The sequence below is a fragment of the Myxine glutinosa genome, chromosome 7, assembly GCF_964187855.1.
Source record: "Myxine glutinosa chromosome 7, kmMyxGlut1.1, whole genome shotgun sequence".
NCBI classification, from domain to species: domain Eukaryota; kingdom Metazoa; phylum Chordata; class Myxini; order Myxiniformes; family Myxinidae; genus Myxine; species Myxine glutinosa.
Genome location: NC_136267.1, coordinates 156,519,295 through 156,543,591, shown reverse-complemented (window position 1 = coordinate 156,543,591; position 24,297 = coordinate 156,519,295). Strand labels below are relative to the sequence as shown.

At 41.4% G+C, this 24,297-nt stretch overlaps 2 protein-coding genes across 3 annotated transcripts in view; both read left to right on the top strand.

Moving 5' to 3' along the window:
* LOC137431766 (inactive dipeptidyl peptidase 10) overlaps window positions 1-24,297 on the top strand; it is a 707,001-nt gene that overhangs the window by 423,343 nt on the left and 259,361 nt on the right. For both annotated transcript variants that reach the window (XR_010985336.2, XM_068123461.2), the window contains exon 6: window positions 19,186-19,238. Coding sequence is in view for 1 of the 2 variants with exons in the window: in XM_068123461.2 (XP_067979562.2) it covers window positions 19,186-19,238 (53 nt within the window). In the remaining variant the exon portion in view is untranslated. The remainder of the gene's footprint in view (window positions 1-19,185; window positions 19,239-24,297) is intronic.
* Window positions 1-24,297, top strand: part of LOC144892876 (uncharacterized) — a 305,686-nt gene that overhangs the window by 219,995 nt on the left and 61,394 nt on the right. The window lies entirely within an intron of this gene.

The following is a 24,297-nucleotide window of genomic DNA, read 5'->3' as shown; positions in this document are numbered from 1 at the left end:
TACAAAATGATTAGACCCACCTATCTACTTTCTTAAAGGGGAACCCCAATGCTCAGACTCCCTCGATGCTAATATATCCCTTGATACCCTGAAAAATAGATATGATCTGTATTTTTCCAAATTTGTATTTTATAAAGTAAGTCATTTTGAGCCTGGTGTTGGCTTAGTGGTTAGGGTGTCGGCTTGGGATCCTAGGATCCTGGGTTCGTAATCCCGGTCGATCGCTGAATTAATGCCAGGGGAGTTGACTCAGCTTGTCGTCCTTCCGATGTCGGCAAATTGAGTACCAGTTCACTGGTAATTCCCTGTGTGTCGCAAGAGGCGACTAACAGGGTTGGTGGCAGGAAGGGCTGTAAAACATTGCTTCAAAAAGGTGCCCGAAAAAGGCCAACCCCTGCTCTGCGGGGGAAAATGGCCTCTAAAGGTGGTTCTATAAAGTAAGTAATTTTGAGCCTGGTGTTGGCTTAGTGGTTAGGGTGTCGGCTTGGGATCCTAGGATCCTGGGTTCGAATCCCGGTCGATCGCTGAATTAATGCCAGGGGGGTTGACTCAGCCTGTCGTCCTTCTGATGTCGGCAAATTGAGTACCAGTTCACTGGTAATTCCCTGTGTGTCGCAAGAGGTGACTTACAGGGTTGGTGGCAGGAAGGGCTGTAAAACATTGCTTCAAAAAGGTGCCCGAAAAAGGCCAACCCCTGCTCTGCGGGGGAAAATGGCCTCTAAAGGTGGTTCTATAAAGTAAGTAATTTTGTGATTAAATGTCAAAATCTTCGTTCTTCTTCTTTGGCATGCTGAGCTGTGACATCACACCTGGGAGTCGACCTCCATATTTGTATGGTCTATGGGTTGCATCGCGGTATGATTTTACTCAAACGGCGATTCATTTTCGAATTCCTTCAAATATGCTGGGCCGATGCATCCGCAGTGGTTGTAGTAATACAAACCGAGACGGTTTCATGCTACACCAATGGCAGAAAGATACGAAGGTTTTCAGAAATTGGACAAGGTTTGTCCGAAATGCCACAGTGTGGATTGAGCCTCCAAAATGCTTGCTTTTGTGCGCTGAAATTTTTGCAGAGCACTTTTATGAAACAACAGCGATGGCTAGATCTTGTCCAAACAATTGAGAGAGGATGCCATTCCCATGAATAAGCAGAATAAACAGCCGTCGCTCAAAACTGTAAAACCATCGCTACCCAGCTACCAGCGGTACATACACGTGTGATTTCAGCAGTGAATGAAACACGTGTTTGCCTGCCGGCGACCGATTCTACCTCGCTAGATGTGTTGGCTAATACCACAAGAGCACCTGAAAATAATTATCAATTATCAACACAATTTTCTGCAAGTCAAGTAAACCACCATCTATTTATACAACAACAACAACAACAATAGGCATTTTAAGGCCATTTTCCCTGCGAGAGCGGGGGTTAGCCTTGCGGGCCCCATGACAATCTTCTCCATTTTGCCCTATTTTTTTTACATCTTGCCCTATTTTCTACATCTATTTATAGTGGAGAGAAAGTATGTATGTATGTATGTATGTATGTATGTATGTATGTATGTATGTATGTATGTATGTATGTATGAGAAAATATCTGTGAAGCTAAAACTTTCAGGGTCTCACTTCATCTCCCATGCCACACCAGCACCACTCCACACCAGCACCACTCCACACCAGCACCACTCCCCCATCAACGATCACCAAAACAATGTGCTTCACCTCCCTACATACCACCCCTCCCCGCACCCCCCTCCACCATCCCCCATCAATCACCCGAACAATATCCACCACTACCCGACACCCCGACTACCTCGACATGGCACGGACCCAACACAGCATGGACATGATACGGACACTACACGACACGGCCACAGACACAAATGGCATCCTGGGAAAGTATGAAACATAATTCCCCCTCCCCCCCCCCCCCCCGTTCAAATTGGACAGTGATTAATGATTTTCAATGGTTTTGAGAAATTTTCTTTGCATTTGGTATATATACAGTTGATACAGGTATATGAAATCCTTCTGGCCTGATAAAGGCAAGTACCATATTTTATTGTACATGCAAATGAAATCATATAATACTTCAAGCAGTGTTTGTTTGCGTGTTTATTTAACTTGTATACACTTTACCACTGGACAGAATGGGTTGAAAACTGGTAGTTGTACTTGAATGTGTGCAGGAAGGTTTTAGGCAATAAAAAATTAAAATTCCCAGGGATTCAGAGTGTAGGGAGAACCCCAATTCTCTCTACGTAAATATCTTTGGTACAGCATCGCTCCCAGAGGGATGTGGTATTCCAAGTCATGACAAAAGATGCCAATTCTGCCAGAATTAACAAGTCCATAATTTTGCATCGGGCAATTATCCTTACATTCTTTATTCATCCATAAGGACAGGTTCTTCACTAATCCTAGTACAATTCATGAATTGTATGTTTGTGTGTTTTATTGTTTGTTTTACTTCTATGCACTCCTGAATGGCAGAAGGAATGAGGGGAAAACTGGTGGTTGTATTCAGTGTCTGCACGGGCAGGCTTTAGGTGGGAAAGAATTATACTCTAATGGATTGAGGGTTAGGGGAGAATCCCAATTCTCCCTATGCAAATATATTCACAGGGACAATCCATGTCATGCAGCCACATATGGCAGTTGGTAGGAAAACACACATGTCGAGGTCTCCCCTCGAGAGACGGGTCTCCCTTCGAGAGACGCAAAGCTAACAACTCAATTTGGTCAGCGCATGCCCGAGATGCTGGCAAGTGATTATTTTCTGAATGTGGGTTAATTCCACACGGGTGGATCAGGATTTTAACTTAATTTAAGAATTTACACCAGTGATGACCAATCAGGCCTGCACCAGACAGAGATCGCAGCACACTGGTTCAACAGCACCAGCATCCCCAGCAAAAGAGAGTTCCAATGCCAACGGATATCACCAGAAAAAGAGAGCTCCAATGCCAACGGATATCACCAGAAAAAGAGAGCTCCAATGCCAACGGATATCACCAGAAAAAGAGAGCTCCAATGCCAACGGATATCACCAGAAAAAGAGAGCTCCAATGCCAATGGATATCACCAGCAAAAGAGAGCTCCAATGCCAATGGATATCACCAGCAAAAGAGAGCTCCAATGCCAATGGATATCACCAGAAAAAGAGAGCTCCAATGCCAATGGATATCACCAGAAAAAGAGAGCTCCAATGCCAATGGATATCACCAGCAAAAGAGAGCTCCAATGCCAATGGATATCACCAGAAAAAGAGAGCTCCAATGCCAATGGATATCACCAGAAAAAGAGAGCTCCAATGCCAATGGATATCACCAGCAAAAGAGAGCTCCAATGCCAATGGATATCACCAGCAAAAGAGAGCTCCAATGCCAATGGATATCACCAGAAAAAGAGAGCTCCAATGCCAATGGATATCACCAGAAAAAGAGAGCTCCAATGCCAATGGATATCACCAGAAAAAGAGAGCTCCAATGCCAATGGATATCACCAGAAAAAGAGAGCTCCAATGCCAATGGATATCACCAGAAAAAGAGAGCTCCAATGCCAATGGATATTACCAGAAAAAGAGAGTTCCAATGCCAATGTATATCACCAGAAAAAGAGAGTTCCAATGCCAATGGATATCACCAGAAAAAGAGAGCTCCAATGCCAATGGATATCACCAGAAAAAGAGAGCTCCAATGCCAATGGATATTACCAGAAAAAGAGAGTTCCAATGCCAATGGATATCACCAGAAAAAGAGAGTTCCAATGCCAATGGATATCACCAGAAAAAGAGAGTTCCAATGCCAATGGATATCACCAGAAAAAGAGAGCTCCAATGCCAATGGATATCACCAGAAAAGGAGAGCTCCAATGCCAACGGAAATCACCAGAAAAAGAGAGCTCCAATGCCAACGGATATCACCAGAAAAAGAGAGCTCCAATGCCAATGGATATCACCAGAAAAAGAGAGCTCCAATGCCAATGGATATCACCAGAAAAAGAGAGCTCCAATGCCAACGGATATCATCAGCAAAAGAGAGCTCCAATGCCAATGGATATCACCAGAAAAAGAGAGCTCCAATGCCAACGGATATCACCAGAAAAAGAGAGCTCCAATGCCAATGGATATCACCAGAAAAAGAGAGCTCCAATGCCAATGGATATCACCAGAAAAAGAGAGCTCCAATGCCAACGGATATCATCAGCAAAAGAGAGCTCCAATGCCAATGGATATCACCAGAAAAAGAGAGCTCCAATGCCAACGGATATCATCAGCAAAAGAGAGCTCCAATGCCAATGGATATCACCAGAAAAAGAGAGCTCCAATGCCAACGGATATCACCAGAAAAAGAGAGCTCCAATGCCAACGGATATCATCAGCAAAAGAGAGCTCCAATGCCAATGGATATCACCAGAAAAGGAGAGCTCCAATGCCAACGGATATCATCAGCAAAAGAGAGCTCCAATGCCAATGGATATCACCAGAAAAAGAGAGCTCCAATGCCAATGGATATCACCAGAAAAAGAGAGCTCCAATGCCAATGGATATCACCAGAAAAAGAGAGCTCCAATGCCAATGGATATCACCAGAAAAAGAGAGCTCCAATGCCAACGGATATCACCAGAAAAAGAGAGCTCCAATGCCAACGGATATCACCAGAAAAAGAGAGCTCCAATGCCAACGGATATCACCAGAAAAAGAGAGCTCCAATGCCAACGGATATCATCAGCAAAAGAGAGAGAATGTTGCTTCCAAGGTACTCAAATACTCCTCCTCCCTTCCCTATTCCTAATTCCTATTACCCCCTCATGTGAAGCGATGCAGCCATTTCGATGGTATATTCCTGCCTTCAGCACAATCATGCAACATCCTGCAGCTCTGGCCCATAACAGCCCTTCCCTTTGCTAACAGGTCAGGCCAATCATAAGCCAAATCACTGCCATGGTAGGAGGGTCCGCACAGGAGCCCCCACCCCAGGGTGATGATATGGATGCCAGTGGTAATGTCATGTCCTCAGGCCCATGCAGATGCCAGAGGAAGGGTAACAAGGGAGCCGCCTTATTATCGTGCCACGCCCTGGGTTACTTCATATTAATAACCTTCTCAGGGATCCTCTCACCTTAGCTTGACTGGTGTCTGATGATTCGACAGGAAGGACAGATCACACGATGTCCTTAACCTCGATAACCTCTCTATCACAAACAACACTGCTTTCCAACAATGTACAAAAACAGGACAAATTTAGCCTCAAGACAAAGTCCTTGATACAGGTAACAATGATCTTTCTTATGTGAGAACGTAGTCCAAGCTGAGGCCTTACATTTTAGCTCACTTGGAACATGGTTCCAGGGGGCTATGGGATGGCGCGTTGTCCATGCATTGTGGTCCGTTAGTCCGTAAACTTTTGCAACTTCTTCTCCGAAACTACTGATGGGATTGTGTCCAAACTTGGCAAAAATGATATTTGTTATGTTGCAACTCAACTTTGTTCACGGCATTAAAAAAATCAGCGTCTACGGGAGTCTATGGGGGGTCAACATGGGCTCAGGTTTGACCCCCTAAAATAGGTATTTGCTTTCCTCTCAGAAACTACACACGCATTTCTGATGAAACTTGACCACAACCTTCATCTCCCATGATGCACCAAAGTTTGCTCACGACATTAAAAAATAAATCGGGCCCTACGGCGGTGTTAACTCCCAAAATAGGTATTTCCTTTCTTCTCCGAAACTACACACACAATTTCAATGAAACTTGTAGACAGATTCGGACAAAATTTGGTGGACATGTTGTGTCTGACAAGGACGAATTGATTCAATTTTGGTGAAGATCCAGGTCCAGGTCAGAATTTTTAAAGTGATTCTTTGATCATTGAGCGATTGGCCCAAAAACAATATGTAGCATGATATTTCAGAAACTTGTGGACGGATTATGACAAAATTCGGTGGACGAGTTGGTTTGGTGATGAGAGCAAGCCGATTCAATTTTGTTTCAGATCCTGATCCAGATCCGGCCTATCAGTGGGATACAAAACGTAAACTGTGAGGTATGCGCTATACTGAGTGCTATTCTCGTCTTTTTGAAAAATATTTTAATGCTTAAATAGTTAAACATGTACTGCACAACATTCTATCAATCATTATTGCACGTGGTTGATGCAAGTGAATTTATATGTGAAAATACAATTAAAAATTGCCATATCTTTTGGTACCTATGTATTAATAGCAACCTGGCCTGGCACGATGGCCTAGAGGTATGCACACTCGCCTCTGAGCTATTTAACCTGGTTTCAAATCTCGACCCAGCTACAGATTGTTATCCCAGTGTTTCACAGGAAGGGTGATTCATCAATGTGTGTGCCGTCCCTCGGATGGACATTCAAACTGAGCATCCCATCTGCCGTCATTAGTTGGTGGACGTTAAAGATCCCATGATGTCCTTTACCAAGAGTAGGCGAGCTATCACTGGCACAGTAATCAAATTTCAAATTCCTGCCACAGCCAATGCTGGGAAGGCAATGGAAACCCACGCTGTGTAACCCTTGCCAAGAAACTCCTTCAGCAGCACCGACACTCTTATACAAGGTATGGTACATCAGAATCAGAAAATAGTAACCTGGAATAAATGATCAAAAAAGATAATAAGCCACTTATTCTATTGATTTGACATACTTGTCCTTTAATCATAATCATATAATTGTGATTATAATTACTAGTGGGGATCCCACGGGCATGGAGATGTATCATTATGATCGATGCAGCCGTTTTTGCGGTACCCGGGACAATAACGTTAGGAGGGAGTCCAAACCTGAAAATGCTGGACACCAAAGGTGATATTGGAAAAACAATATAGCCTATTTTACTCCAGGGAGTCCCAGGATTACCCACCCAAAATTTTGTTGCGATCGGTTCAGCTGTTTTTGCGGTACCTGGGAACAGACAGACGGATAGATAGACAGACGGACAGGCATTTGGTGAATTATAGAAAGATTATACTAAAATATGCAACTTGGTGTGTGTGTGTTTGTCTGTCTGTCTGTCTGACGATTTTTGGCCACTATACATTCAGTCGTTACTTTTGTATACTGAATCGAGGCTCGTGAAAGAGCTGACATTTACTTCACAAACAAATCAACCAGACAAACAAAATATATAAAAAGAGGGAGCGGAAGACAAGAGAAGGGGAAGCACACAAACACTTGAGAGCACACAACATTTAAGAGCAGGGAGATGTGTGGGAGGGAGAGGACTTGGGGGGAGGAGGCGTGGGAAGGGGGGAGGGAGAAGTATAAAACACAAGGACACCAAGTACTTCCAGGACAGAAGTTGGTATTTCAAAAAAGTGGAATTGGGGTGAAATTAGCGGGAATAGAAAAGATCAAGGTTTTGGATGGGGGAAGATAAGAGATGGTGGTGAACAGCTGTTTTAAAGACCTGGAGGGTGGAGTGGGATTGAAGAGAGTGAGGGAGTTTGTTCAAGAGGCGGGAGAAAAGAGGAATGAAGGAGTGAAGGTGAGCAGAGAGTCTTGATTTTCGCAGTTTTACCATAATAGTCAGGTTCACTATGTCAATAAATTATATTTCGTTCAAAATCATGGTAGATTAGCAAACCTATACATTTTTGGAAAGGTTATAGCATAAGGAAACTAAAAATCAATGTTTACATTTGGAGAGATACCTGTATGGCGGCCATTTTGGATTTTCAAAATGGACACTGTAAAATACATATTTTGTTCTATTTCTGCCTCTAATTACCCTAAAAACTCTTTAAAATATACTAAACCTATATTTTCAGGGACAAGGAATCCAATGAAAGTATCGAATTAGTGCTATGGGGAATGGTAAGACACGAATCAAAGGTTTTGAATTGCAAAATACTGTCTTTATATTCGCGATAAGTTGCATAATCAAATACATGTTATCATTTTGTACAGGTAGTTAATAACATCAAAATGTGTCACAATAATTCATATCACCAAACATACACAGGCAGTCAGCAAAATCATATATACACATGCAGTCAGTATAACTTCACATCGACACAGGCAGTCAATGACAAAATATACACAGGCAGTCAATGGCATCAAACATACACGATTACAGAATATGCCATTTAGAGTTCGTCATCACTGTCCTGTGTGTCGTATCCGGCAATATAGTCCGCATCGTTTTCACAGTCCGTTCCACACAAGCAAAGGTCGGTCAAATTGATTGGCAAATCGAATTGGTCGAATGGTCGATCGAATCGAATTCGATGAATCGAATCGAATCGATCGAATTGGTCGAATGGTCGATCGAAACAATTGGTCGAATGGTCGAATTGGTCGAATGAAATTGGTCGATTGGTCGAATTGGTCGAATCGAATTGGTCGGAATTGGCAAAGGTAAACATTGATTTTCAGATTTTCCATGTAATAACGTTTCCAAAAATGTATAGGTTTGCTAATCTACCATGATTTTGAACGAAAAAACATAGTGAACCTGACTAATAAGAGGGTTGCAGGCAGATCTTGTGCGACCTGTAGGAATATTTGCGGGACAGAGCCCAGAGAGAGCTGGGGGGGGGGGGGCAAGGCCAGAGAGGAGTCGGTAGAAGATGGAAAGACCACCAACTTGCCTGCGGTGAGTGAGTGAGAGGCCCTTGGAGTTAGCTTCATCGTGGGAGATTCCAATGATTCTGAATGCTTTGGTTTCAACAGCGTGAAGACGAGCTAGGTGTGAGGCAGGAGCACCAGCCCAGAAGGGAGAGCAGTATTCCATTGAGCTGCGGATGAAAGCCTTGTATGTGGTGAGGAGCTCAGGTGTGCCAAGGAAGGACTTCGCACGACGGAGGATGCCCAGTCGGCGACTGGCTTTGGAGGCCAGATTTGAAATGTGGTTTTCCCAGGAAAGATCATGGCAGATAGTGAGACCCAAAAGCTTGAGTGACAGAACTTCTTGGAGAGGATTATTCAGAAAGTGGATGGGAGGGTTGTCCAGTCGGTCTTTTCGGACTTTCCAATCTCAATCAAACTTGACACGAGGACTTAGGGTCACACAATGAAGGTTGTAGGAAATTAATTTCCTCCCTCCCCCCTCCCCAAGGAGGTTTTCTCCACCGAGGACGTTTTCCCGCCAATGGGGATGCGTGTTGAGGTGTATATCCATGTTATGATAGCTTTATCGTGGTGTTTTTCCAAGGCCTCTTCCATTGACAAAACTAATGATAATTGCATAATATTAATGTTATTACAAAACAATTTTCAATACTAATAATATCCCACCTCCCCAAGGGGTGTTTCCTCCTTGGCCGAATGCCATGTTAACGTTTATAAATAGCTTATTGTGGTTTTAGTGAGAGAACCTCGACCAGAGGTAGAAATATTATAAACCACAAACACGTATGATTACCTTTTTAAACAGTCGCTAATGCTGTTTAACACTAAACTTAAATAAATTTGGAGGAATCCGGACATCAGTCTGCTTATCACGTCGACGAACGCACCTGATCGAAGATCTACCGTCGTCTATATACACAACAAGGGTTAATTAAATAACACGACCCTTCCTGTCGCTTCTGTGAAGTTCTTCAAAGGCGTTTTCATGGCATATTTCTAAAGCCGCTTCTCATTACAAAAGTAACGAGAAAGAGCAATCAGAGATTGCAAACCCTCGCCAGGATGTATTTTCAGTGCTTTTTAAGGCTTTTGTGTGAAAACAAATATGGCAGGTGAACCACGTGACCTATGACAACATCATTAACATATTTTATTCCCCATGGAGAGTTCTTTATAATGAGCCATGTCTCAATTGTTTCTATTCAGCGCTTTCCGAGATATAGAGGTGCAAAGTTTTTCGATTTTTCCAACATGGCGGCCGAAGCACGTGACCTATGACGGCATATAATATCATTAAAAAAATTCTACAGGTGGAGCTGCACCTATGGTGAAAATTTCCTGTCAATCGGGCCAACAGTTGCAGAGAAAATCATATTTATTCTGTGCGGACAAACAGACAAACAAACAAACAGACAAACAAACGGACTCAAATGCAATACACTCTCCTTTGGCGAGGGTAATAACAACATTAAATATAATAGCATAATAATAATGATTTTACAAAACAATATCCTCACTCCCCAACGGGTTTTGTGACTTGAGATATTTCCCCCATCCTCCACCCCCGACACCCTAACGGAAGTAAATTTTAGTATCAGAAATTTTGAATGGTGAGGCATGGTGTGATCTTTTCAACGGCCTGATCTAACATAAGTAACTAGTGGGGTCACCCGTGGGAATCCCACGGGCATGGACGTGTGTGACATTTCGACATATTGAGTTAGATGCTGCACCTGTTTCACAATAACACACACACACACACACACACACACACACACACACACACACACACACACACACACACACACCTCGTTTTTTCATTTCTGTATCTCACAATTCGGTCTCTCTCTTATTCACACACTCACACAAACACACACACACACACACACATACACACACACGTACACCGACACACATATACACATACACACACACATATATACACACACACGCAAACACACATACACATACATGCACGCACACGTACACACACATGTACACCGACACATGCATATACACATACACACATATACACATACACATATGGATACACACACATGCACACATACACATATACACATACACACACACAGACACACACACACGCACACATGCATACACATACACACATATACATACATACACACACACACGTACACACACATGTACACCCACACACATGCACACAATATATATACACATACAGACACACATATATATACACATACAGACACACACATATATACACATACACACATATATACACACACATACACATGTGTACACACCCATGTACACCGACACACATACACACACATACACATATGCACATACACATATACACACACATATATATACACATACACACATACATACACACACACATACAGACACACACACACACACAGACATATATATACACATACACATATATGCACGCACACACACACACACACACACACACACATATATGCATGCGCGCGCACACACACACACACACACACACACACACACACACACACACACACACACACACATGTATATATCCCACATCCCACATGTATATACATGTTTAAAGTGTACGTGCCCTTCCCCCTTCCCCCCGCCCCCGCCCGGCAACGCTGTGTACTTCTGCTAGTAACTAATGAAATAAAAACGAAGAAATATTTTCCTGAAATTTCCTGAAACGGTGAAATTCGCTCGGTGTATCGGTGAAATATTTTATTTGGGCGGTGTAGAATTGCTTCGAACGAAATATCTCTTAGCAATTTCCCGTCTGTGTTTCATGTCCATGCACACATGAAATGGAGTTTGTTTTTGCACACGTGAAATGAACATGTGAACCTTTACTTCCGGATAATAATGTTGAATGAAATAAAAACGAAGAAATATAGTGGGGTCACCCGTGGGACATTTCGACATATTGAGTTAGATGCTGCACATTCAAAATGGTTACTGGCAATTCATCAGATCCAGAAATGGTGTAATGAACACAATTTATTTATTTCACATAATATGTGACCCCTCACTCCTCTCCACCTGACACTCTCCTCTCTCCACCTAGCACTCCTCTCCTCTCCAATCCCTCACCTCTCCAATCCCTCACACTCCTCTCCTCTCCAATCCCTCACTCTCCTCTCCAATCGCTCCTCACTCGCCTCTCCAATCGCTCCTCACTCGCCTCTCCAATCGCTCGTCACTCGCCTCTCCAATCGCTCCTCACTCGCCTCTCCAATCGCTCCTCACTCACCTCTCCAATCGCTCCTCACTCGCCCCTCCAATCGCCCCTCCAATCGCTCCTCACTCACCTCTCCAATCGCTCCTCACTCGCCTCTCCAATCGCTCCTCACTCGCCTCTCCAATCGCTCCTCACTCGCCTCTCCAATCGCTCCTCACTCGCCTCTCCAATCGCTCCTCACTCGCCTCTCCAATCGGCTTTCCCCGTCTCGTTTCTCTCGTTTTTCTCCCGTCTCGTTCTTTTTCTTGCTCCAAATCGGCCCGTCGGCCCGTCTCGCCGTCGGCCCGTCTCGCCCGTCGAAATCGGAAATCGGCCCGTCTTGCTTTCGTGCTTGCGCGTAAATAAATTGTGTTCATTACACCATTTCTGGATCTGATGACTTGCCAGTAACCATTTTGTAAAAATGAATGTGCAGCATCTAACTCAATATGTCGAAATGTCACACACATCCATGCCCGGGGGATTCCCACGGGTGACCCCGCAAGTTTGCATTGACGTTCGTCGATGGACTCGTTCGCCCGTCTCATTCGTTTTCTTGCTACATCCTGTTCAAGTCGGCGGTCTTCATCGATCGTCTCATTCATTTTGGAAATATAAGTTTCCACGCAGCGCATGAATTGTCACGATCCTCAAGAGGAAGCGTCTCGTAATCATCAAATGATAAATGGCAAGTAAATTATATTGTGGAAAATTAAAGATTTCAAATAAACCTATTTAAAGTGTATGCGCACATAACTAATAAAAAAAACGAAGAAATATCTATCGGTAATTTCCTGAAACATATTTTACTTCCGGCTAATAATGTTGAATGAAATAAAATCGAAGAAACATATGTCGGCATCATTGTTGACGTTTTTGTGACGACTGTCATCAAACGAAAAAGTAATATATCTTAACGGAAAAGCAAAAGCGAATTTTTAATATCTATCGAGACGTTGCCGTCGGTGTCATGTTGGGCGGTGTATGATACACCATGACGCGATTTTTAAATATATATCTCTGCATTTTCCCGCGTGTGTGGAATGTTTGTGGAAAATTAAAGATTTCAAATAAACCTATTTAAAGTGTATGCGCACATAACTAATAAAAAAAACGAAGAAATATCTCTCGGTAATTTCCTGAAACATATTTTACTTCCGGCTAATGTTGAATGAAATAAAAACGAAGAAATATATGTTTGCATCATTGTTGACGTTTTTGTGACGACTGTCATCAAACGAAAAAGTAATATATCTTAACGGAAAAGCAAAAGCGAATTTTTAATATATATTGACACGTTGCCGTCGGTGTCATGTTGGGCGGTGTATGATACACCATGACGCCATTTTTAAAAATATATCTGCATTTTCCCGCGTGTGTGGAATGTTCTCAATTATTGCTGACACCGAGTCTGAAACCATCGATAAAAATGAAATCATATGGTGAGTTAGATTGGAGATAAAGGCGTGAGAGAGACTCAATGGCCTTGAAGTTACAGGCGTTTGAGAATTCATTTCGTTCTATAAACGGCAACTTTCATCGGATTTTCTTCCCGTTTTTTTTCAACCGAGTCTAAAACTATGTTAGCGACTGTTAAAAATGAAATGATATATCGAATTTGATTTGAAATAAAACTGGGAGAGAGAGCAAGACACCACGGGCCTACAAAACAGGCCTCAAAGCTATGCGAGTTAATAAAATGGTGGATATTTGTTTATAATTATATGAAGCCACTCCCAGAATGGGTGGAGCTATGGGTGGAGCTACTCTGCAAACCGAGTAAGCCACACCCCGGACAGACACCCAACAGACAGACAGACAGAATCATCTACGGCTATTATAATATAGATAGTAAAAATAAATTGGCAATAATAATAATGATAATAACATGACTTCCCCTGCTGCTCCCGTAGTGAGCAGGTGTACTAGTTAATTAAATGCCAAAACCATTACTGATCAGCTCCATGTACATGCACTTGCTAGCTGAGATCTTACTGTGTTGTATATTAATAAATAAATAAAAGCTTTCAACCTGCATAGTGCATATCCAGGGTCAACATTCTAAGTTCTACATTGTTTCTCAATGTTATAATGTGAGTTTGAGCACTTTATCATATTAATCTCTTAACAAACAGCTGGCATTATTAATGCACCCCCAGGACATGCCATTCACATATAAAAACTGTTCATGTCACCTTGGTTGTCCTTACCAGGATGCTTGTGCCTTGTTAAAGGGTTGAGACTATTCCGAGTGTATATCTGCCTTGATGTCTCTGTAAATCTCCATGAATGGTGAGCTTTGGTCTGAAGATGTGATGAGGTGAGGCATGCATAAATGTAGACAGAAGCTTTATTTAAACTGATATGTACACACTGGCATTTCTATTGCCGATGAATAAAATTTCACAATGAGTGTGAAACACCAGTAGCCAGTAGTCACAACACCAGTAGCCTGGTGTTGGCTTAGCGGTTTGGGTGCCGGCTTGGGATCCTCGGATCCTGGGTTCAGAATCCCGGTCGATTGCTGAATTAACGCCAGGGGGGTTGACTCAGCCTGTCATCCTTCCGAGGTCGGCAAATTGAGTACCAGCTTGCTGGGATGAATAATCCTGGTGTGTACCCCAGCTTAGAATAGGTACACCGTATCCCTGCGCATCGTAAGAGCGTGACCAAGGGTTGGCGTCAGGAAGGGCATCCGGCCATAAAATCATTACCTCCCAAGGGAACCATGATTGTCATGGGGCCCACAAGGCTAACCCCCGCTCTAGCGGGGAAAATGGCCTTAAAACGATCATTCATTCATTCACTCAATGAGTGCGTTGGAAATGAGGGTGCTTCTTAGCTACATAAGGCAAAAAAAAATATTGAATTGTTTCACTCCTAACCTTGTCTTATTTTGGTATTGAGGTAAAACTTCTGCGTGTGAAATATTGTTTGAATAAATCAAGTTTTAGGGGTTGCACAGTGACTCAAGGTTGCCAGCCACTCAATGTTTGTGCCCGATAAGCGTTGATTTCCTTCAATCGGTAAACCTCTTGCGATGTTCTGTCACAACTTGAAGCAGATACTGGGTTTGCTGTTCATCCCTTGTCAGGAGACGATTTTACTCTTCAATGAGAGCAACTGCATACACCAGAGTACAGCTGTACTGTATTCAATTAACTTAAAAACGACTTCAAAATGTGCAGTACATAGCAAGGTCATAGGTCAACTGTAATGGTCAAAATCACAAGTATAGCAGTGGAGAATAAAATCAACTCCAAACATTTATGCGAAATATGTGAAATTACAAACTCCGTGTGCAACCCCTAAATTTAGTCCAAATGGCTTACAATTTCACCGCAAGGGTTGTTTCATACATACAAAAATGTGTAAGTCTTAGGAGCATGACTTTTCTAACTTTCATTTTTAAGAACCACCATATTGGACATTGATAGGGCAATTCGATTTTTAAAAACTGACTATATTTGCTCGAAGCATATTATCCAAATAGATAACAGCAACCAGGTATTAGGGAAGTAAGAATCACCCTGTTTGTCACCATGAAGTAACGAGTACACCAGCGGCGAGGCTCCGGTGTCTGGGGAGGACATTTGTATGCAGGAAGCAAGCAGACTCTGTCGCTTATGTAGACGGCCTAATCAAACTGGATTCTTTTTCTCCGAGAGAGGGTGGAGGATAATATTATAAAATGTTGATGAAAAGTCATCCGTATGTACTGTCGTAAAGTTCATGGAAGACCTATAAGGGACGAGGGTATTAACACAGCGCTGACGTTTGTTGAGAGGAATGTCTCAAGTACCTGCGGAGAAAAGGAAATCTTGTAAAGCATTTAGCTTGCTGACTATGCTAATGTTATTGACAGCACATTGGGCAGAGAATATACATTGAAAGCAACTGGCATCAAAAGCTGCTTTACTCACATGACGTGTATTTATGTCTGCTGAATGAGCAGCTGATGGGAAAGACAATAACCACCTTTAGAGGCCATTTTTCCCCGCAAGCGGGGGTTGGCCTTTTTCGGGAACCATGGTTGTTGTTGTTTTTTCCTTTTTCGGGAACCATGGTTGTTGTTGTTTTTTTTGGTCCCCTTTTTGAAGCAATGTTTTACGGCCTGATGCCCTTCCTGACGCCAACCCTTTTTGCCGCCTTTAACGACAAACAGGGAATTACCAGTGAACTGGTCCTCAATTAGCCGACCTCGGAAGGATGACAGGCTCAGTCAACCCCCCTGGCGTTAATTCAGCGATCGACCGGGATTCGAACCCAGGATCCTAGGATCCTAAGCTGACACCCTAGCCGCTAGCCCAACACCTGATGGGAAAGACAATGATGCACAAAACAGCAAAAGGTTAATTTCTCGGTGTTGCCTTCGAGTTGCCAAGATGTGATGGATTGCTGGATGTGTTGGGAGTAAGGTTGTATCTTTTGTATCTTTCCAAGCTTTGCAAATATAAAAATATCAATAGAAGTGAGTTAGTCGGATGGTGGGTAGACTTTAGAGAAGAAACAGATAATTCACATCATCCATACAATACTCATGACATGGGGTACGAGAGAGGTACAGGCATATCAAAGCACTCCCATAAGGCCGCTCACACCGACGGGATATGGCCAAGTTTGGTAGAGAGGTGGGTAGGTGTTCTCAAAGTTTATATTAAGAAAAACTAAAGTGAACAATTTGGACAAAATGGTGAAAGAGACTCCCCCCACCCCACCCTCCTGCATTCCCATGCCTCCTCCCCCCCAAGCCCTCTCCCTCCCACAGATCTTCCGTTGTCCTGTTCTCTGCAGTTAGTACTTGTGTGCTTCCCTCTCTCTCCCCATCTTGTCTCCCGCTCCCTTTATTGTATGTTTTTGTGTGTCCGTTTATTTATTTTTTTGTGATTGATGTCAGCTCTTACATGAGCCTCGATCTTGTATACCAAAAAAAAAAAAAAAGTACCGTACAGTCATTTAGCTGAAGGTACAGTATTTTATGGTAACGGTATGGTTTTGTTGTTTATGCATTCATTTTGTTTTGCGGTGAGGTTGTTGACAAGTTTTTTTTCCCTGAAGAATATGCTGGAGGTTTCCTGACAGTTCAGCGAAATTCAACCTATCTTGTTTCTATTTCAATTTCTTATCCTTCTGTTGATTGGTCGATTCTTTCTGACATCACTGATGGCATGTTTGGTTTTGCAAATATAGCATCTGCCCAAAGCACCCTATTGCTGTAGGTATTTGTAATTTCTCTTTCTGAAATGGATAATGGCCTTGGAACGCTACTTCTTTATTCTAGATCAGCTTGCTTGATGCAAGCAGTTGCTTTTTGACCACCATGTATTCGTTCAGTTATTCCAGGATTGTAAACTGTTTGTTCAATTGAATTTGTTTATATCTTGTATGAGGATGATGCTGATAGAGTACCAGGATCATTTTTGTCGAAGTAATATTTTACTCTTTTTTTTTTAATCCAAGAAAATTATTTTCGTGTTGATCAGTTCTTCATTCACGAAAAAAGAACATCCACTCAAGGAAGGGAACAAGCATGCATACATATACTTACACAGAAAAAAACACACACATGGATACGTAGGTGGTTTGAGACCTGGTCGGTCTCCGTTCCACCTCCTCAAACCCACCCACATGTGAAGATAGCAGTCAACAACAGGAACTTACACACACACAGACACACAGACACAGACACACACACACACACACACACACACACACAAACAAAAATCTTCTAGATAACAAGTGGTACTGCATTCACAGTCGATCAGGATTTTCAGAAACACAATTGTATATCAATCTATAAAATTGTTAGATTATCGGAAGCTTTATTGCACAAGCCCCAGTTAAACATAAATAACGGATTCTTTTATAATGTTTTTCCAACAATTTACCTTTTTTACTTCCATTCATCTGCCAAAAAATGCAATTCTCATGAACTGAGCGATTTCAAATGCATTCACAACTACAACGGCACTCAGTAGAGCTAATACTCCTGCCAGGCTAAACAGTTTATGTTTTGTCTCCCAATGATAGGCCGGATCGGAACGGAACCAAAATCGAATTGGCTTGTTCTTGACATCTAACCAATTCAATCAACTAGCTTTGTTATAATTGGTCAACAACTTTTTGAGATGTCATGCTATATATAGTTTTTGCATCCACCTGTCAGTGGTGAGTGAAGAATAACTTAAAGATTCTCGGATCCATATCCGGATCTTCACCAAAGTCTAATCATTTTGTACTTTTCACATACTCAACTGAATTAACGCCAGGTGGGGTTGACTCAGCCTGTCATCCTTCCGAGGTCGGCAAAATGAGTACCAGATAACTGGTTATAGAGAGGCATTGCAACAGCGGCATACGCGCCCACAGAAATGATGCAACCAGCAGCCAGGTGGCTGCACACGAACCACCCACCACCACATACTCAACCTCTCCATCAAATTTTGTTTGAATCTATCTCCAACATTTTGATATATCGTGCTTAAAAACAGACAAACAGACAAGAAGGCGTCAGGCGGTGGCTTGACAGGTATGGCAAAAATCGAGAACCAATAATAATTTATTGATTAATTGATTAATTGTGGAATTAAAATAAATAAATAATAATTGTAAAAAAATAAATTTCTTATTCAATTGGCTTATAGCATACCAAAACCACCACTGTTTCATCCGCATCTATAACATTTTGAAAATTAACTAATTAAGTAATTAATTTTAAAAATCAATAATTTATTAATTAATTGATTAATCAATAAATCAAAAATACACTTTTTAGCCAAATCACTTGTTCAGTGTCCTGTCCAAATATCAGCTTCCTAGCGCAAAAGGTGCCTGAAATATTGCCCAGATGAGAAAGGAAATAAATAAATGTTTAATAATGAAAATAAATAAATAATAATCATAAAAATTAAATAATTAATCAATAATTGCCTAATAGAACCCATAAATATTGATAAGAATTAAGTAAATCATCAATTAATTAAAATATATATATATAAATATATATATATATATATATATATATATATACATATATATATAATAACATTGACTGCTTCACTTTTGTCCTTCAGAATCCTCTGGAGAATTTGATGAAAATAGCTGAAAGCGTTCGCAAGTTATCGCACTCAAAGACAAACAAACATACAAACAAACGAGACATACGTACAAACGACTTATAAATTGAACATTTTCGCCATAACAAACAAACAGACAGGGGAAAAAACATAAGTGGACGGAGGTAACAAACTTATCACTATCTTAATAATATCGAGAGAGCATAATAATGTCACTCTTGCATTAACGAGCAGTGTTTTATAATACAAAGCTCTAATTACCTGTTTTTTCTGTCTCTTCTTGTCTTTCCAGTTATATTCTCATTCCAACACAGCTCTATACAGCATGTATGACCTGCACTCCAGGTGGGAAGCTCCAGTGTAATCATCTGCAGTTTGTATATTTGTAGCGCATTTTAATCCTCTTTTTCTCACCAACTTTGTCAACACACTAATACATTATACCTTTCCTCAGTGTACTCATTTGTTACAAACTACCACCAATTGGCTTGTTTGTGTTTTTATCTCTCCAAATTGGCACACAATTTTTTTAAATTGAATAAAACTTGTTGGTTTTTTGCCTTGTTGATGCCAAGACAATTTAAATACTGTAGATTGTTTATGAGTGTTTTCACATCAATAGAAAAATTATTGCAATACTTCGTATGGTTTAATTTTATTTTGTTTGTTCAAAGGTTTTTTTAAATTTTCAAGCAATACTTACTATTGTTCATTTTAATTCATAAAATTATTTAATTATTTTTATTTTATTTTATTCAATCCCTACTAGCATGGCTCCTTTTATACACAGTACACTTGTGTAAAGCCCATCAAAATGACGAGGCTGAGAGCATCCCCCAACCACCACACCATGAATCCATCCATCACAGCACAGATGTTAAAGAATATATTTCACAGGCTTGTTGATTAACTTTTGTTCCATAAAGAAATGTATGATGATTTTAGAAAAAAAAAACTAGAATGACACTCTTTGACGTCACGACGTCGACTGATATGCCATCCGCCCACATTATTACATCAATGAAATACTTGTACCAAGTTTGCTTTAAATCCATTAAGCTCTTCTCAAGTTATCACATTTTTACCTGACATGACCTCCTGACCCCAAAATTTAATCAGTTCATGTTTACATCATTATACATACCTGTACCAAATTTTAATTTTAATCCCTTCAGCTGTTCACAAGTTATCACATTTTTACCTGACATGACCTCTGACCTTTGACCTCAGGACCCCAAAATCAAATCACTTAATCATGACATCATTATACATACCTGTACCAACTTTGAATTAGACCACTTCAGGCGTTCTCAAGTTATAGACCGAAAACAGACATTGACCTTTGACATCTTGGCCCCAAATTCTAAACAGTTCATCTTTACATCATTATACATACCTCTACCAACTTTGAATTAGATCACTTTAGCCGTTCTCAAGTTATAGACATATTACAGACTTTGACCTTTGACCTTTGATCTCTCGCCCCCAAAATCTAATCATTTCATCTATACGTCATTCTACTTAAGGGTACCAAATTTGGTCAGAATCCCATCACTGGTTCACAAGTTATCGCGGTAACAGGATTGTTACCTAACATGACCTCTCACCTTTGGCCTTTTACCTCGTGACCCCAAAATCTAATCAGTTCGTCTTTACCTCATTATACATACCTGTACTTAGTTTGACTAAGATCCCTTCAGCCGTTCTCAAGTTATTGTGGTAACGAAAACCTATCACGGACAGACGGACGGACGGATGGACAACCTGAAAACAAAATGACGCCGGCGACTTAGTCGACGGGGGCATAAAAAGAATGAAAGTAAAAATTGACGAAGTTAAATTTCTCACCTGTGTACATTTTTTTTACTTATGTCTCACTTTTACTACAAAAATGTTTTTAACGTCTTTTTACTCTTATTTGCATATATTTTTATCAAAATGGAAAAATTACGAATCTCTCACCTCCAACGTTATGGTTGTAAAAACACCCCAGAATGGTCATGCATTACAATCAACATTGCAAATCAACATTGCAAATCAACATTGCAAATCAACCCAAATTCAGATGCGTGCAATAAAAGTTTTGGACAGCATAAATTCGCTTTTCCTGAGTGGAAACAAAATGGTGAATGGTGCTAACATTGATATGATACATTAACACCATTCACATTGATATGTTGGCATGTATATGTTTCTGTACAATGCCGATAGAAAGTCTACACCCCCATTCAAAATTTTCACCTTTTATTGCCTCAGGCAATAAAACCTTTTATTTTATTTTCACCTTTCACCTGGAATTTAGTTAAAATTTAAATTGCATTAAAACAGCCTTTTTCCACATTTATTTACACATCGTAACCCACAACTTCCAAGTGAAAAACAAATTCTACAAATTTCAGAAGATTAATTAAAAATACAAAACTAGAATATCTTGGTTAGATAAGTGTCCACAACCCCCCGCCCCCCCCCCCCCCCCACCTGCCCTGTCCCCTTATAATAGCAATTGTAAACTATAACGGCACTCAGTAAAGAGCATACCACCGCCTGGTGAACAGATTACGTTTTGTATCCCACTGATAGACCGGATCTGGATTCCGACCTGAACCAAAATCTAATCGGCTTGTTCTTATCACCAAACCAACCCATCCACCAAGTTTAGTCATAACTCGTCCTTAACTTTTTTTAATATCATGTTATATATTGCTTTTCACCCAATCTCTCAATGGTGAAGAATCACTCAAAAATTAAATAATCATTGTTGCCGTATCCATAATCCGATCTTCACCAAAATCTAAATCATGAGTCCTTTTCACACACACAACCTCTCCACCAAGTTTGGTCCAAACCCATCCACAACTTTTTAAGATATCCTGCTATATATAATTCTTGGCCACATCACTCAATGGTGAAGAATCACTTTAAAATTTCTACTAGCCGGATCCGAATCCAGATCTTCACCAAAATTGAATCTTCCTTGTCACAGACACACAACCGGTCCAACAAGTTTCGTCCAAATCCGTCCACAACATTTTGAGATATCCTGCTATGTATCGTTTTTGGCCCAATCTCACAATGGTGAAGATTCACATTTAAAAATTATACTAGCCGGATCCGAATCCGGATCTTCACCAAAATCTAATCATTTCGTCCTTGTCACATACACTACATCTCTGCCAAATATCGTCCGAATCTGTCCACAACATTTTGAGATATTTTGTTCACAAACGGACAGACAAACGGACAGACAAAAGAAAAATCACTCATAGAGCGACACTTGGCAAAAGCGAACAAAGTATAATGGCACTCGGTAGAGAATAATTTTGACCTCAAAAATAATTGGTGGTTGAATTCAGTTAGCCGATATGCAAATCGTCTTCAAAGTTTAAGTTAATCGGATGAAAATTGACAATTTTAGAAACTGGGCCTATGTTGAGCTCAAAAATAGTTGGTGGTTGGTTTCAGTAAACCGATATGGAAATCCTATTCAAATTTTAAGTCAATCGGATGAAAATTAAGGATTATAGAAATTTGAAATGGTTGTTGAACTTTGGCCTATATTTTCTTTTTTTTTGTATTCAGGATCGAGGCTCGTGAAAGAGCTAACATTAATCACACAGAAAAAATCAAACAGCCACACAAAGTATATAATAAGGGGAACGATAGACAAGATGGGGAGAGAAGGGGAAGCACACAAACACAACATTTGAGAGCAGGGACATCAGGAAATCTGTGGGAGGGAGAGGGCTTGGGGGGAGGAGGCGCGGGAAGGGGGAGGGGGGGGGGGGTGGGAGAGGTAAAAAAAAAAAAAACACATGGACACTGCAAGGACTTCCAGGAAGGAAGTTGGTATTTCAAAAAAGTGAATCTGGGGTGAAATTAGCAGGGGTAGAAAAGATCAAGGTTTTGGATGGGGGAAGATAGGAGATGGTGGTGAACAGCTGTTTTAAAGACCTGGAGGGAGGAGTGTGATTGAAGAGAGTGAGGGAGTTTGTTCCAGAGGCGGGAGAAAAGAGGAATGAAGGAGTGAAGGTGAGCAGAGAGCCTTGATTTTGGCAGTTTAACCATAAGAGGGTTGCAGGCAGATCCTGTGCTTGCTCCTTTGCAGGAATATTTGGGGGACAGATCCCAGAGAAAGCTGAGGGGGGGGCAAGGCCGGAGAGCAGTCGGTAGAAGACAGAAAGACCTCCAACCTGCCTGCGGTGAGTAAGTGAAAGGCCCTCGGAGTCAGCTTCATCGCGGGAGATTCCAATGATTCTGAAACCTTTGGTTTCAACAGCGTGAAGCCGAGCTAGGTGTGAGGCAGGAGCACCGTTCCAGAAGGGGGAACAGTATTCCATTGAGCTGTGGATGAAAGCCTTGTATGTGGTGAGGAGCTCAGGTGTGCCGAGGAAGGACTTCGCACGACGGAGGATGCCCAGTCGGCGACTGGCTTTGGAGGCCAGATTTGAAATGTGGTTTTCCCAGGAAAGATCATGGCAGATGGTGAGACCCAAAAGCTTGAGTGACAGAACTTCTTGGAGAGGATTCTTGGAGAAAGTGGATGGGAGGGCTGTCCAGTCGGTCTTTTCGGAGAGACATAGTAAGAGTGTGAGATTTGTCAGGATTCAAAGACATGGTCCACTTGTTTGACCAGTCTGCGATTTTGTCCAGGTCTTCAGAGAGTGAGGAGGCTGCAGACTGCCGATCTGAGGGATTAGGAATGGAGCGGCAGAGAGTGGAGTCATCAGAAAAGAGATAGAGAGGATTTTCAAGAGAGTCGGAGAGATCATTGATGAAGACCAGAAAAAGCACAGGACCCAGAACACTACCTTGGGGAACTCCAGCCAGAACAGGAAGGGGAGATGAGAGAAACCCATTCAGGGCCACACGTTGACTACGACCAGAGAGGAAGTCCGCAAGCCATGAGTGGAGATTTCCATGGATTCCATTGGTGGAGAGTTTGCTGAGCAGACCGTGCCAGACCGTGTCGAAGGCACGTGATATGTCAAGGGAGACAGCTTATGTTGACCTTTTTGGCCTATGCTGATCTCAAAAATAGTAGGTGGTTGAATTCAGTTGGCTGATATGAAAATCCTATTCAAATTTCAGGCCAATCGGATGAAAATCGAGGATTTTAGAAATTTGACATGGTTGCTGACCTTTGGTCACGTCGTTTTGTTTTAACGCAAAAAACTTAAAAGCACTAAAAACACTTCCTGGCGAGGGTCTGCAATCTCTGTTGGCTCTTTCTTGTTTTTTATTTATCTAATGCTACTTTGCCAATAAATTAAAGTTGTACCAAAAGTACGGAACATCTTGTGCCTTGTCCTAATTTTATTTATGTTTTCTCATGTATTCAATTATGTGTGCAACGAGTGCATTTAAAAGTTTAAAGGAAACTATTATTAAGTTATGCAATAAAACC